General features: G+C 44.5%; 1 protein-coding gene across 1 annotated transcript in view; it reads right to left on the bottom strand.

The window, feature by feature from the left end:
- Positions 1-16,826, bottom strand: part of LOC139264391 (A disintegrin and metalloproteinase with thrombospondin motifs 16) — a 469,636-nt gene that overhangs the window by 199,996 nt on the left and 252,814 nt on the right. Inside the window, exons 15-16 of the mRNA XM_070880768.1 lie at positions 15,399-15,522; positions 14,117-14,361 (exon numbers count right to left, since the gene is read on the bottom strand). Of these exons, the coding sequence (XP_070736869.1) occupies positions 14,117-14,361; positions 15,399-15,522 (369 nt within the window). The remainder of the gene's footprint in view (positions 1-14,116; positions 14,362-15,398; positions 15,523-16,826) is intronic.

The following is a 16,826-nucleotide window of genomic DNA, read 5'->3' as shown; positions in this document are numbered from 1 at the left end:
TGAATAAACATTTATAAGCCACGAAAAGATTAAATAAACCATCTTCCTACCTGTGTGAAAGTGCTTCAGCCAGGGAGAATTCTGCAGCCGTTCGTGCCGCTGAGCGAGAGGGGGAGAGAGAGAGGGAGGGAGAGAGGAGGGGGGAGGGAGAGAGGGGGGGGAGGGGGGAGGGAGAGAGGGGGGGGAGGGAGAGAGGGAGAGAGGGGGGGAGGGAGAGAGGGAGGGGAGAGGGAGGGAGGGGGGGAGAGAGAGGGAGGGGAGGGAGAGAGGGGAGAGAGGGGGAGGGAGGGAGAGAGGGGGAGAGAGGGGGAGGGAGGGAGAGGGGGAGGGAGAGGGGGGGAGGGGGAGGGAGAGAGGGGGGGAGGGGGAGGGAGAGAGGGGGGAGGGGGAGCGAGAGAGAGAGGGGGGGCGTCGGGTCGGGGAACAGGAGCGCGGGTCGGGTCAGTGGGGGGGGGGAGCGGGTCTCGGGTCGGTGTGGGGGGGGGGGAGCGGGTCTCGGGTCTCAGGGCAGGGAGGGAGCGGGTCTCGGGTCGGGGCGGGGGGGGGGGCGGGGAGCGGGTGTCGGGTCGGGGCGGGGGGGGGGGGGAGCGGGTGTCGGGTCGGGTCTGGTCGGGGGGGGGAGCGAGTGTCGGGTCTGGTCAGGCGGGGAGCAGAAGCTGGCCGTGGGAGGAGCCCCAGTGAGGCCATTGGGCCAGGGCTCGGGGCTGCGTGCTTCGGGCCCCTCCCACACAATTCGGCGCCTGGAGCTACTGCACTTGCGTGCCGACTGTAGCGCGCATGTGCAGAGGTCCCGGCACTGTTTTCAGCGCCGGGACCTGGCTCCGCCCCCCCACAGCTCGTGCTGACTGCGCCATGGGCCAGAGGACCTGCAAGTAGGTGCAGACTACCGAGGATTTTTTTAGGCGCCCAGCTCGGAGGGGCGCCCGTTTTTTTTCTTGTGGAAACTTGGGCCCATAATCTCAGTTCTTACCTTTGCATAGCTGGTTGCAGCATAAATGAGTGATATGAGTACCTTGAGCAGACTGAGAATTACCTTGATTTTTTCATTTTCTATTTTAAAGTAATTTGTATCAAGTTTTACATTCTTAAAATAATGCAAAATTCTTCCTCAAGGTTGGGTGCACAAGATTCATAGAAATGCAAACAGATCGTAGTTTATTTAGGTGCATACAAATTTATCCTGTCCAGTTTGTTTACTTAACATAGATAGATGGAATGTCTAAAACTAAATACAATTACGGCAGAAAGCTGCTGATTCATTTTTTTAAAACATGGATCTTGAAATTATGCTGTGTGATACTGGTATGTGAATGTTTGATGCATTTGTCAAATTCTTCTCTCACTCTTTCAGACTTTATAATAGATGGCTGAGAGTTGAATTTCTCCCTCAATATGAACTGTAGCAATCTGATCAAAACTATAGTTTGCCCCTCTTTTACCATTTACTACCACTCCACTAATAGTACTAGGCTCTAATGGAGGGCCAGAATTTGAGGTGGGTATGACGGTGTACTCTCATAATACTAAGTCAGAACGTTTTCGAAATGGACCGCAAGTTCGGGATTTCTGCATGCACTTGCACATGTGCTAAACCTGAACTTGCTCTTTGTCAAGTTAATGACTTGGAATTCCCAATTGCTGGCACAGAGTTGGTCTAATTGCCCACCAACTGTCCCACTATAATGTACCAAAATTGTACGGCTGATGCAAACAAGCACAGGGTCTGTTTGCATCAACGTAATGGGATACCTCAAAAGATCCAAAGCATCGTTCGGTATGTATTTAGCTTATATAGCTCACGTAGAAGTGAAATTGTGAGTTTGTTTTGTCCACACATTTTATTGAAATCCTGATATTGAAGCTTGGTGCTGCCATTAGGCCTTTTTTTTGCGTGGGGCATTCTGAATTTCAACCGATGCAAAATCCCAAAGAACAAAATGTTAAACCTAACTATATATTTGTATCTTATTTTCTGACATTAGAGCTTTTAAAGTCACCATATGGTGCTGCTGTCATTGACCGTGTCCATTCTGTGAGTAGATTCAGCAGGTCAGGAGCCAGTGTGCACTCTCCTTTCTCTTCTGTCACCTTATTCCCCCTTGCATTAGTTATCATATCCAATTTAACAATGTAACTTTATTCCCTTGTTGTTATGTATGCAATAAAGGTTCAAACTGAGTACTGCTGAACTAAGCAAGGTACAACCTTGGCTCTGCTTTATTATGGCCCAAAGTGCCTGACTCACAAAATGGCTGGCCTTTTATACCAGAGCAGCACCATGTGCGTGCTGCTCAGTGGCCTCCAACAATAACACCATCTGGTGGCCACAAACAGCATGTACATACATGACAATACCCTCCTCTGAGATCTTATCACAGTCTTTCACAGGTTGAGACGATCCGGTGCTTTATGCTCCCGGGTTGACCGTCTCAGCTCGATTCCGGCCTTGGGTGAATGTGCGGAGTCTGTTGTGGCTGGAGGCTGGATGGCTGACTTGTTGGGGGTGGCAGTGGCCATGTCAGGAATTGCAAGTTCATTTTTATTGAACAAGTCCGTGATGGAAATTTCGGATTCACTGATGACCCTCGAGTCCACTGAAGGCTGCTGGTAGGTTGGTTGATCATCGAAGGTTTCTTCGTCCGACTGCTCTGACTCGTCTGTGTACCTCAGCTTTGTTTGATCCATGTGTTTCCTACAAGTTTGTCTATTCTTGAGCTTAACAAATACTCTGTTGCCCTCCTTGGCCATGACCATACCAGCGATCCATTTGGGACCCTGACCATAATTCAACACATATACAGGATAATTAACAGAAATTACGTGTGACACAGTTGTGCGATCATGATTACTTAAATCCAGGTGTACAAGAGATAACTTGGTCTTAAGACCTCTTTTCATCATGAGTTCAGCAGGCGAGAACCCTGTGAGTGAGTGGGGTCTTGTCCTGTAATTCAGCAGTATGCAAGACAAGCAGGTCTGCAGTGACCCTTGGGTTACTCTCCTCATGCTTTGCTTGATAATTTGTACTGCACGTTCTGCTTGCCCGTTGGATGCAGGCTTGAATGGTGCTGACCTTACATGTTTTATGCCATTAAGTTTTAGAAACTCCTGAAACTCCTGACTGGTGAAGCACGACCCATTGTCGCTCACCACTATGTCAGGCAGACCATGTATCGTGAACATGTCATTGAGATTCTCTATGGTTGCCGTGGACGCACTGGATGACATGATTATGCATTCAAATAAGCATCCACCACCACTAAAAACATCCTGCCCAGGAAGGGACCTGCAAAATCTACATGGATCCTGGACCAAGGTTTGGATGGCCATGACCACAGACCCAGCGGCAATTCCGCTGGTACTTTGTTGAGCTGCATGCAAGTGTTGCACTGACGCACGCAAGTTTCCAGCTCAGGATCAATTCCTGGCCACCATACGTGGGACCTGGCGATGGCCTTCATCATCACTATACCAGGATGTGTGCTGTGTAACTCACGCACAAACTTCTCTCTCACTTTCTTGGGCATTACAACTTGATTGCCCCACAATATGCAATCTGCCTGAATAGACAATTCGTCCTCGCGACGAATGTATGGTTTGGCCTCTTCGCCCATTTGTTTAGGTACGGCAGACCAATCCCCTTTGAGGATGCAACCTTTTACCACTGATAACATTGGGTCCTGGCTGGTCCAGGTCTTAACTTGCTGAGCCGTGACAAGGGTACCTTCACTTTCAAAAGCATCCATGATTAACATTAAATCTGCTGGTTGTGGCATTTCCACCTCCGGTGTGGGCAACGGCAACCGACTCAAAGCATTGGCACAATTCTCTGTGCCAGGTCTGTGGCGAATGACATAATCATAGGCAGATAATGTCAGCACCCACCTTTGGATGCTGAATGAAGCGTTGGTATTGATACCTATGCTCTCGGAAAACAACTGAATGAGCGGCTTGTGACCGGTCTCTAGTTCAAACCTCAGACCGAACAGGTATTGATGAATCTTTTTAACATCGTACATACACGCTAAAGCTTCTTTTTCTACCATAATGTAGGCTCTTTCCGCTTTAGACAAACTTTTGGATACATACACGACAGGTTGAAGTTTCCTCGACTAATTGGCTTGTTGTAACATGCAACCAATTCCATATGACAATGTGTCACAGGCCAAAACTAAACGATTAAATGGATCATAATGTACCAGCAGCTTGTTCGAGCAAAGCAGATTGGTGGCTTTCTCGAAAGCTCTGTCTTCCAATGCGCCCCACACCCAGTTGTTACCTTTTCTCAATCGCATGTGCAGTGGTTCAAGTAAGGTGCTCAACTTAGGTAGCAAGTTACCAAAGTAGTTGAGTAGACCTAGGAACGAACGCAGCTCCGTCATGTTCTGTGGCTTGGGTGCATTCTTGATGGCTGTGATTTTAACGTCAGTAGATCTGATTCCATCAGCAGCGATATTCCTCCCGAGGAATTCGACCTCCGGTACCATGAAGACGCACTTCGAGCATTTAAGTCTGAGTACCACTCTGTCCAAACGCAGTCGAACCTCTTCCAGGTTGTTCCAATGTTCCTTGAAGTCACGACCGGTGATCAGAATGTCATCTTGGAACACGACTCTGGGAACGGACTTCAGTAGATTTTCCATATTCCTCTGGAATATTGCTGCAACCGAGCGCATTCCAAACAGACACCTATGGTAAATAAACAGTCCTTTGTGCATGTTAATGCACGAAAGTCTCTTCGACTTCTCTACCAACTCCTGCATCATATAGGCCAACGTCAAGTCCAGTTTTGTGAATGACTTTCCTCCGGCTAGCGTCACAAACAAGTCATCAGCCTTCGGTAATGGGTACTGATCTTGTTTCAAAACAAGATTCTGACTGTGCCATCACTTTTCAGCAGAGGAACAATAGTGCTGGCCCATTCATTAAATTCGACTGATGATAAGATCCCTTCACGCTGGAGTCTGTCCAGTTCAATTTCGATCTTCTCCCTCATCATATACGGCACTGCCCGAGCTTTATGATGGACGGGTCTTGCATCTGAGTCCACGTGAATCTGCACCTTGGCTCCCGTGAAGTTGCCGATACCCGGTTCGAACAGCTAGGGGAACTTGCTCAATACTTGGGCACATGTATCTTCCTCCGACGACAACGTCTTTATGTCATTCCAGTCGCATCTGATTTTCTCCAACTAGCTTCTGCCGAGCAGCGTTGGGCCATTACCTAGAAAAATCCACAGTGGTAACTCGTGAACAGCACCGTTATACGACACATTCATCTGTGCATTGCCAATCACCTTTATCAGTTCTTTGGTGTACGTGCGCAGCTTGGCGTTAATAGGGCTCAGCCTGGGCCTCACAGTCTTAGTATCCCACAGCTTATTAAATGCCCTCTCGTTCATGATCGATTGGCTCGCCGCTGTGTCCAGTTCCATCGATACCAGTATCCCGTTAAAATTCACGTTAATCAAAATTGGTTTACTCTTGGTTGTGAAAGAGTACAGTCCACACACTTCCTCCTCTGGCATCTCGGATTGCATATCTTGATCCGCGCTAGTCTGATTCTCATCCTCCATGTGGTATGCTGCAGCTCGCTTGCTCATCTGCGGACACTTGCGCTGGAGATGCCCCACTCTCAGACAGCCTTTGTGACTATATTACTTAAATCGGCACTGCTGGTGCCAATGATTTCCCCCACAACGCCAACACGGAGAAGTCGGATACATTCCCGCAGGCGGACTTTGGGCAGGCACAGGTTTCGCAAATGCAGCCGGATAGGCCCTGCCTTGTGCCGCTCTGCCGAACGCAGAATCAATCGCATTGACAGTACTTGCCGAGGTTCGGTTCTTCACCGCTATTTGCTTTAGACTCCCGTCCGTCGCCATACATGATTGAGTGATCTGGATAGCCCTTTTTAAATCCAACTCCTCCACCGCCAGAAGTTTGCGCAGGATACCTCGTGGTTGATACCGATAACAAAGAAGTCCCGCAGCATGTCTGCCATCACCGTCCCGAACTTGTACGGTCCCGCTAGACATCTCAGGTTGGCAACAAATTCCGCAGCGCTCTGGCCCTCCGATCAAACGTGTTTATAAAACCTGTATCTCGATGATGATACCGTCGTCTGGCTTGAGGTGCTCCTGTACCAATGTACACAACTCCTTGTACGTTTTCTCTGTTGGATCACTAGGCATATCTTTATCAGACCGTAGATCTTTGAACCGCACACAGTGAGGAACACGGCCCGGCGCCGATCTGCAGCGTCGACCCCTTTCATTTTGTTGGCCACAAAGTACTGGTTCAAATGGCTCACAAAGTCTGCCCAATCTTCTCCCTCCACGAATCGCTCTAAAAATCCAATCGTGCTCATTTTGCAAACAAAAATTCTTATATTCTCATCGCCAAATGTTATGTATGCAATAAAGGTTCAAACTGAGTACTGTTTAACTAAACAAGGCACAACCTTGGCTTTATTATGGCCCAAAGTGCCTGTCTCACAAAATGGCTGGCCTTTTATACCAGAGCAGCACCATGTGCGTGCTGCTCAGTGGCCTCCAACAATGACACCATCTGGTGGCTACAAACAGCATGTACATACATGACACCAGTTCTCATATCCCATTGAACAATTAACTGCAAAAGCCTGATGCTGGTCCCCACATATTTGTGCAGAGGAAACTCGGCGCTTCCCCTGATTGGAGCACCAGGCCCATGTGATCCAGATATGCTCTCGCACATGCTGTGCCCCTGGGATCTGTGAGCCATTGTGCTGCCCTCTAGTACGCAGTGTCAGAGAGCAAGTTCACAAAAGAGGGTCCCATCACACAAGTGCAATTCCTAATCAGATGCCGGTGACGTACTCCTTAGGTATGCTGCTGACTGAAAAACACAGGCCTGTAAAACGGCCTAAACATTGTTCACAAGGGATTTCTGTAGTTCTTTCACCAAAGCTATGGCGGACAAGCGGGAGAACTCCTACAGACACACACCATTTTATTTTTACTGTAACGTTTTAAATTAGAACATTGATATATGTATTTTGAAGTAATCTGATATCTTAGGATCCCCGAAGAATAACAAACAACTCAGGATTCATAGCAACATTAGATTTTCCCATCTTACAACAACAATCATACAAACAGTTGTTAGCCCAAAATTATCACACAGGATGACTTCATAGTCCCATGTACTAAACCATTTTCCAGCGTGCCTGTTACTATTCACATTTTGGGTTACTGAGAGCATTGCATTATGATAGCTCTTGGCAATTTACCATTACTTTCCATATTACACATCCTTTGCTCTCAAAGGATCCTACATGCCTGGCATGTTTTCAATCAAGTACAATATTATCTTGATTATAATCTTTCAATTCTATATAGAGTTAAGGTGTTCCAAACACTATTAGGTTAGATCATACTTCAGCGTTACACCCTTCCATCCTAAAACATGCATTATTTAATTTTCAAACCTAGTACGCTAATGGTAATACAGGCATTTAAACCAAGCAAATAGATGTTTCCCAAATAATCTGTGCAATTATAGGAGTATCACGTAAGATTTGAATCAATCAATTTGTAACACTGCAGCTGTTCAGATTTGAGAACATCCCCATGTGGGAACTACTCAGTTGGAATTTGGGTCAAGGATGTCTTGGAGCTGCTGCAGGGCATTCTGGAGGGGGAGGGTGACCAGCCAACTGTCGTGGTGCATATAGGTACCAACGATATAGGTAAAAAACAGGATGAGGTCCTACAAGCTGAATTTAGGGAGCTAGGAGTTAAATTAAAAAGTAGGACCTAAAAAGGTAGTAATCTCAAGATTGCTACCAGTGCCACGTGCTAGTCAGAGTAGGAATAGCAGGATAGTTAGATGAATATGTGGCTTGAGGAGTGGTGCAAGGGGGATAGATTCAAATTCCTGGGACATTGGAACCAGTTCTGGGGGAGGTGGGACAAGTACAAACTGGACAGTCTGCACCTGGGCAGAACCGGAACCGATGTCCTAGGCAGAGTGTTTGCTAGTGCTGTTGGGGAGGGTTTAAACTAATATGGCAGGGGGGTGGGAATCTACGCAGGGAGGGAGAGGGAAGTAAAAAGGGGGCAGAAGCAAAAAATAGGAAGGAGAAAAACAAGAGTGGAGGGCAGAGAAATTAAGGGCAAAAATCAAAAAGGGCCACATTACAACATAATTCTAAAAAGACAAAGTGTGTTAAAAAAACAAACCTGAAGGCTCTGAGTCTCAATGTGAGGAGCATTTGTAATAAGGTGGATGAATTAACTGCGCAGATATCTGTTAACGGATATGATGTAATTGGGATTACGAAGTCATGGCTCCAGGGTGACCAAGGCTGGGAACTCAACATTCAGGGGTATTCAATATTCAGGAAGGACAGACAGAAAGGAAAAGGAGGTGGGGTAGCGTTATTGGTTAACGAGGAGATTAATGCAATAGTAAGGAAGGACATTAGCTTGGATGTAGAATCTGTATGGGTAGAGCTGCGAAACACCAAAGGGCAGAAAACATTAATGGGAGTTGTGTACAGACCACCAAACAGTAGTAGGGAGGTTGTGGATGGCATCAAACAGGAAATTAGGGACGCGTGCAATAAGGGTACAGCAGTTATCGTGGGTGACTTTAATCTATATATAGATTGGGCTAACCAAACTGGTAGCAGTACTGTGGAGGAGGATTTCCTGGAGTGTATAAGGGATGGTTTCCTCGACTAATATGTCATAGAAACCAACGAGATAGCAGGCCATCCTAGACTGGGACTTGTATAATGAGAGAGGATTAATTAGCAATCTGGTCATGCGAGACTCCATGGGGAAGAATGACCATAATATGGTAGAATTCTTCATTAAGATGGAGAGTGACACAGTTAATTCAGAGACTAGGGTCCTGAACTTAAAGAAAGGTAACTTCGATGGTATGAGATGTGAATTGACTAGGATACAATGGCGAATGATACTTAAAAGGCTGATGGTGGATAGGCAATGGCAGACATTTAAAGATCGCATGGATGTACTACAACAATTGTGCATCCCTGTCTGGTGTAAAAATAAAAAGGGGAAGGTGGCTCAACCGTGGCTAACAAGGGAAATTAGGGATAGCATTAAATCCAAGGAAGAGGCATATAAATTGGCCAGAAAAAGCAGCAAACCTGAGGACTGGGAAAAATTTAGAATCCAGCAGAGGAGGACTAAGGGTTTAATTAGGAGGGGAAAAATAGAGTACGAGAGTAAGCTTGCAGGGAACATAAAAACTGACTGCAAAAGCTTCTATAGGTATGTGAAGAGAAAAAAATTAGTGAAGACTAATGTAGGTCCCTTGCAGTCAGAATCAGGTGAATTCATAATGGGGAACAAGGAAATGGCAGACCAACTGAACAAATACTTGGTTCTGTCTTCACGAAGGAAGACACGAATAATCTCCCGAAAATAATAGGGGAGCGAGGGTTTAGCGAGAAGGAGGAACTGAAGGAAATCCTTATTAGTCAGGAAATTATGTTCGGGAAATTGATGGGATTGAAGGCGGATAAATCCCCAGGGCCTGATAATCTGCATCCCAGAGTACTTAATGAAGTGGACCTAGAAATAGTGGATTCATTGGTGGTCATTTTCCAACATTCTATTGACTCTGGATCAGTTCCTATGGATTGGAGGGTAGCTAATGTAACACCACTTTTTAAAAAAGGGAGAGAGAAAACAGGGAATTATCGACCGGTTAGCTTGACATCGGTAGTGGGGAAAATGTTGGAATCAATTATTAAAGATGTAATAACAGCACATTTGGAAAGCAGTGACCGGTTCGGTCCAAGTCAGCATGGATTTATGAAAGGGAAATCATGCTTGACAAATCTAGAATTTTTTGAGTATGAAACTAGTAGAGTGGACAAGGGAGAACCAGTAGATGTAGTGTATTTGGACTTTCAAAAGGCTTTTGACAAGGTCCCACACAAGAGATTAGTGTGCAAAATTAAAGCACATGGTATTGGGGTAATGTATTGACGTGGATAGAGAACTGGTTGGCAGACAGGAAGCAAAGAGTAGGAATAAACGGGTCCTTTTCAGAATGGCAGGCAGTGACTAGTGGGGTACCGCAGGGTTCAGAGCTGGTACCACAGCTATTTACAATATACATGAATGATTTAGACGAAGGAATTGAATGTAATATCTCCAAGTTTGCCGATGACACTAAGCTGGATGACAGTGTGAGCTGTGAGAAGGATGCTAAAAGGCTGGAGGGTGACTTGGACAGGTTAGGTGAGTGAATAAATGCATGGCAGATGCAGTATAATGTAGATAAATGTGAGGTTATCCACTTTGGTGGCAAAAACAGGATGGCAGAATATTATCTGAATGATGACATGTTAGGAAAAGGGGAGGTGCAGCGAGACCTGGGTGTCATGGTACATCAGTCATTGAAAGTTGGCATGCAGGTACAGCAGGTGGTGAAGAAGGCAAATGGCATGTTGGCCTTCATAGTGAGAGGATTTGAGTATAGGAGCAGGGAGATCTTACTGCAGTCATACAGAGCCTTGGCGAGGCCACATATTGTGTACAGTTTTGGTCTCCTAATCTGAGGAAGGACATTCTTGCTATTGAGGGAGTGCAGCGAAGGTTCACCAGACTGATTCCCAGGATGGCAGGACTGACATATGAAGAAAGACTGGATCGACTAGGCTTACATTCACTGGAATTTAAAAGAATGAGGGGGGATCTCATAGAAACATAAAATTCTGACGGGACTGGACAGGTTAGATGTAGGAAGAATGTTCATGATGTTGGGGATGTCCAGAACCAGGTGTCACAGTCTAAGGATAAGCAGTAAGCCATTTAGGACCGAGATGAAGATAAACTTCTTCACTCAGAATTGTGAACCTATGGAATTCTCTACCACAGAAAGTTGTTGAGGACAGTTCGTTAGATATATTCAAAAGGGAGTTAGATGTGACCCTTACAGCTAAAGGGAGCAAGGGGTATGAAGAGAAAGCAGGAATGCGGTACTGAAGTTGCATGATCAGCCATGAATGGAGGTGCAGGCTCGTAGGGCCGAATGGCCTACTCCTGCACCTATTTTCTATGTTTCTATGAAGAAATAGCTAGGGTTAATGGAGAAATTGTTTATGGCTCATTACTCTCGTAATTTATAACAATTAGAAATTTGTTCACTGAAACAAATATGAAGATTATTTCCCAGGTTTTCACATCACAAATCAATTGGCACAGTACAGTAGAACTGTTTCAACAGAGATTTAAGTTACCACAATCTTATTATGGAACTCATCAGATGAGGTGCTCACTACATTTTTGTTGAGAGTTACAATCCTGAACCCTGATCTGCTCAAGTCTCACCATCACAGAACAATTATAAAGCAGCCCCGTAAACTTAATTTTTGTTGTTGTTTATTTTGTTTTAAACCATCTCTTTGATACACATGCAAGTACATCCCAAAGCTGCTAGATTCTGGTCTACAGGAACAAGGACCAATAATGCTGCAGGAGATCACAAATGAGGGTGGTGGCGGGAGGTGTGATGCTGTTGCGAGGTGGCTCCTGAGCAAATTATGAGCAATCCTGGAATAGAACACGTTATTCATTATGGCAGCAGATTATAATTTTTTCCAGACTAGTTATTACCATTTCAGACTTTAGGCTGAGCCCATCAAAAGGTTCATACGCCTCATCATACCCTTGTAGCTAAGGATAGTGGTGCTAGTACATCTCTAAAAGACCAACCTCCCTCTCTCTCTCCTTTTTGTCTCGCTTTCCATCCCCTTCCTTCACTTTTCTTTCTCTGTCCCTCTTCCTCCATATCTCATCCTTTCTTTCCCTACTTTTCTTTTTCTCTCTTCCTGTGCTTGTGTTTTGCTCTCTTTTTCACTTTGGTTTCTCTGCCTCGGTTTCCATTTTTATCTTCCTTTAGTTCTATTTCACTCATCTTTTTTTCATTCACTACTTTTCCCCCTCCTTCATTTATGTTTCCCTCCCTTCCTGCTCCTCCAGTTCTTTTCTGTCACTTTCACTTTATTTACGGTTCCTCTTTTTTTGCTCCTGCTTTTACCATTCTTGTGGTTGAATCTGCAAAGCGTATTATTTTTCCTATTTTTTTCCTTGTAGGAAGACAATGGAGGGAGAGGGAAAGAGGAAAGGAAGTTAAGAGGCAAACCCTCTCGCAATAAATGAGCAACTGAGCAATACCGACAGGAAGTTCCAATTTTGATTCCTGTGTGTGTGTGTGTGGCGGGGGTGAAATGGGGGATAATGAATGGCTGCCATTTTCGCCCCATTGCTCTGTACTAAGTAAGGTAATCTCAGTTACAATGAGCGTTAAGGAAGAGAATTTTTAAGGAGTTCTGCTCCTGACTCTGCTACAGTCAGCCTTGCTGTATTACATGGAAAGAAAGCATTGGGCTCAACAGTATTGCCTCATGGTCAAATACATTACAACACCCATTAAGATTTGTTAATGAATAATAACATAAGAACATAAGAAATAGGAGCAGGCTTAGGCCATTTGGCCTCTCAAGCCTGCTCCGCCATTCAATAAGATCATGGCTGATTTTATCTTGGCCTCAACTTTACTTTCCTGCTCTCCATAACCCTTGACTCTCCTATAGTTCAAAAATCTGTCTATCTCCACCTTAAATATATTCAATAACCCAGCCTTCACAGCTCTCTGGGGTAGAGAATTCCAAAGATTCACGACAGTCTGAGAGAAAAAAATTCCTCCTCATCTCCGTTTTAAATGGGCAACCCCTTATTCTGAAACTATGCCCCCTAGTTCTAGGTTTCCCCATGAGAGGAAATATCCTCTCAGAATCTACCCTATCAAGCCCCCTCAGAATCTTATATGTTTCAATTAAATCACTTCTCATTCTTCTAAACTCCAATGAGTACAGGCCCAACTTGCTCAACCTTTGCTCTTAAGACAACCCCTTCATTTCAGGAATCAACCTAGTGTACCTTCTCTGAACTGCTTCCACTGCCTCCAAGAATAATGACCACTTCGACTAGATAAGAGAGGGTAACCAATGCTCAGGGAACTGTAGGAGTAAACATCTTCAGGACAGGCAGGGAGGGAGGAAAATTGCAAGAAAAATTCCCAAAACTCTTACGTCTGAAAGTTGAAAACAATATCGACATCTCAAAATTAAGACTGAATGGGTTTTTGCAATTAACTTTCAGTGACTGATTAAATTATACTGTAACAATATATTTCTATTCCAAGAATGGGATAACATCAGGACTTAGAGTTCAAAGTCAGAAAAAAAATGGACGGTTATCAAACCAAAGGCACCAACAGCAAGATGATGACCCATCTCGAGAATATTGTGTGGCATGGTATAACTGTATTACATTCATTGCTGGATAGCCTTTTATCCAATCAAGGATGGTGAAAGGAGAAGACCTGGCTTTAGCTTAGCAACTTTGTGGAAAGAAAGGTGCTTCCATTTGATAAAGGCAATACATATGGCTGGAATTTGATCTATGAATGTTTATGAGGCATCAATAATGTACTTCCTTCAGGATCAAACTCATGGTATGTAAAGCAGAAATAAGATATTTAGTATGGACTATGCTGATCAATGAGGTAATTCAGTGCTTGGTCTGGTACTGAATTATACAGGCAAAAAAGGTTGTCTTTTTGTTTTCTGATCTGTGCTAATCTTAGAGGTATCGGTTATTGTGCTGAAGTGTTCCTGGCGTAGAGTGCGAGGGAAAATGTTAGCCATGGATTCTGCCTCTGATCATCACTCAGTATCTCCTGTTATGAAATTCACGTGAATATTTCCCCCTATTCTTTCATTTCTATTGCTTTTTCTGATAATATCCTTAGCACATTTCAGCTGGCAAGGCAGGATAGGTATAGTCATACATTTCTCTAATGGTGCTGTATGTTCAGTGACTTACTGCAAACAATGTAGGACTTTCCCTTCCTGGATTGCCTCACCACACTGAAATGCTAATACTTCATGAAACCGTGCCAGCTAGCAGTCGAACTAAGATTAATGAAACCGTACTTTGCACGTTGGATGTTATCAATGCTCGGATGATGGTATAACCAAATCTCAAGAAATGCAGTGTGTTTTATTGAGTAATGGATAAACATACCTCTATTATTAATGTTTCATTAGTAGGGCCTCTGGCAGAAAGGCTTTCCTGTCGATTGTACGGCCTTTTATAATCAAACACTGTGCCAGAAAACCTGTGCCGACCAGGCCAATCCAATGTCCAATGGCCATTGAGATAGTATTTCTGATGTTGGTTTCTAATGGCAATGTAAGCATTGGAGATGTTTAGTTCATATGCACGAATGCTACGTGCCCCAGCAGGAATCGTAACTACCGTGTAGTATTCTGGTTGAGAAAAAGGAAAATTCGATTAAAAATATAACACTAAATTTATTTTAAAACATTTTCAGTTCTATTTCAAAATGTTGAAAAACTAGAATTGCAAGTTCCCTGCTCAGACTTCCATAAAGACATCTTTCCAGAGTGGTACCAAACCAAAGATGGTGAAAGTTGTGTTGCCGTGGATAGCCACTTGGCAGGACCACAGATTTGGGAATCCGTCAGGGAGGTCTGTATGCCAAATTTGTGCTGCTTCTGATTTCACGGTAATAAATTCTACTGGCTGGATAAATTGGAACTATCGTGAAGCTCTGTGTCCTATTCTCCAATCTGTGCTCATTATGTACAAAGCCTTGCAAAGTTACCTCTCAAATTCAAAACCCAGTTGGTCTGCCAGTGAGGCAATAGGGACACTGCTAAAGGCCTCAGCACTCTTAGCTAGTCAGGGAAAAAATTATGTACTAGGTTTCTGTTCCTTATTGTTATCCAGTAATTCCTGCTGGAAAATATGCATGTGTAGATTTTGGGTGAGGGTAGATCAGGCTTGGCTGTCATGTTGCTCATGTCGAATGGCCATCTAGGTGAGTCTTAGAAGGTGGCTAATGGCTATGGAGGTGTACCTAGCATGAGTCAGCATTTTCAGGCAGAGAGAAGAGAATTCCAGATATAATCAACCCAAGTACATATTATTTTAGGTATCCCTAAAACACAGGTGTAAATTATAGCCTGTGGGCCATATCCAGTCCTCAAGACCTGGTAATCAGGCTGACTTCCAGGCAACTCGATCTTACTTGTGTTTATATTTATCTCACTGGTTTGTCCTGTGTTAATTTTGTGGGCCTGGAGGTTTGCACAGGGCTGTTTCAGGATATATCCTAAATCAGAACACCAAGTAAGAGTTAAGCAAATCAATGGATTTAAATTTTATGTGGTAAAGGGGCACATGGAGACATAAAGCTTTGGATCCTCCTGCTCTATAGATTAAATGGACATCATGAGTAATACACTGAGTGGTTCAATACATTACATGGGTCAAAACATACGGTTGACATAGTGCTGTTTGCTGTATTGGCCCTTGTAGATTTTACAGGTTGAGTTGTTTCCTTTGCAGACCCCACATGCATCTGGCACAGCATTAGAACCCAGTACACGGTCACATCCAACTGCCTGTGAGGGATGGAAACAAATAAAAGCACATCAAAACTAGTGGTGTAGAACGCTGTATAATCACACATTATTTTGACTGGATTACACAAATGGCAGGGCGCCTAGGAATGGTTTCTATTTATCACTGTGAACACAATTTACATAAATCTATTTAAAAATTGTTAGAAAACATTATAAAACCATTCTTGTTGAGCATATTACTCAGTGACCTTAGTAACTGTGGAATGTCTCATTTACTGCTAGGGAGCTCTAATAGAGTAATCAATCTTCACTCCTTTACAGTCCTAATCACTAATGAATCAATTTAACAGTGATTGTTCCATGAGGATTTTGTAAGGTTATCCTGGCAGTAAGAGGGTTTACTACTTTATTAATAGTGTAGTTTTGACTGCTTCTTTCACCAAGAGCACTGGCAGGCTCAGTGAGGTTTCTTGTGTGCCTCATAATGAATTGGAATAAACTTTTGAAACAAGTACAATCCTAACTATAAATATATATTTACATAGTTTAGGCCTTAGCATTCTATTAAAGGAGTTTCTTCCTTGTTTTGGAACCAAACATCATGGGGTCAAAACTCCATGGGGGTTGCATCCTAGTGTAAATGCCAGGATGTGCCTGGCGAGGACCCCTGCCGATGACCCCACCAACATTTGCAGGGTTGGTGGGGGGCTCTTAATGTCTCTACCACTGGCAGGCGCTCACACCACTCGGGGTGCAGCTCGAGTGTCCATCTGCCAAAATGGCCACAAATTGCAGTGCAACATTGGCTGAATACGGGTAAATGTAAGGGCCCTCTGTCTCTCAGAAAGAATTATTGATTGCCTCTAGAAGCCCCCCTTTGCAAACAAACTGCATTTAAATAATATTTCAACTTGCCTCATCTTTGGGTATCAAGGCCACAATCCCAGGCTGGACCCACAGGTGAAGTCCACGTGCGCCCTTTGGTGGCCTGGAAAATTGCTGATGAAATGCCAGGTTCCTCCAAGGGCTGGAGATGCAAGTACTCCCAGTGTTGGGAGTCTCTGCCTCTGGCTCCACCCCCTCCTGCGTCAACTGCCTTGTAAGCGGTGATTGGATTCATCGAAATCCTAAGATTAGGCTGGGAACCATCTTAGTCAGGCCCTGGCCTAATTTCCAGCCCTTTTGGCACACTCTCATCAGAATGAAGGCAACCGGGCCCCCGATATTTACTCCGGGCTGCGAGGAGAGTGGGGGGACGATTACTGGATGGGAAACCTGGACATCTTTAAAATTATATAAACGGGTTTACTGCCCAGCAGTCAGCCAGATTGACAGGCTGGTTG

Source organism: Pristiophorus japonicus, chromosome 5 (assembly GCF_044704955.1).
Source record: "Pristiophorus japonicus isolate sPriJap1 chromosome 5, sPriJap1.hap1, whole genome shotgun sequence".
Lineage (NCBI taxonomy): Eukaryota > Metazoa > Chordata > Chondrichthyes > Pristiophoridae > Pristiophorus > Pristiophorus japonicus.
This window is presented reverse-complemented; position numbering and strand designations above follow the sequence as displayed.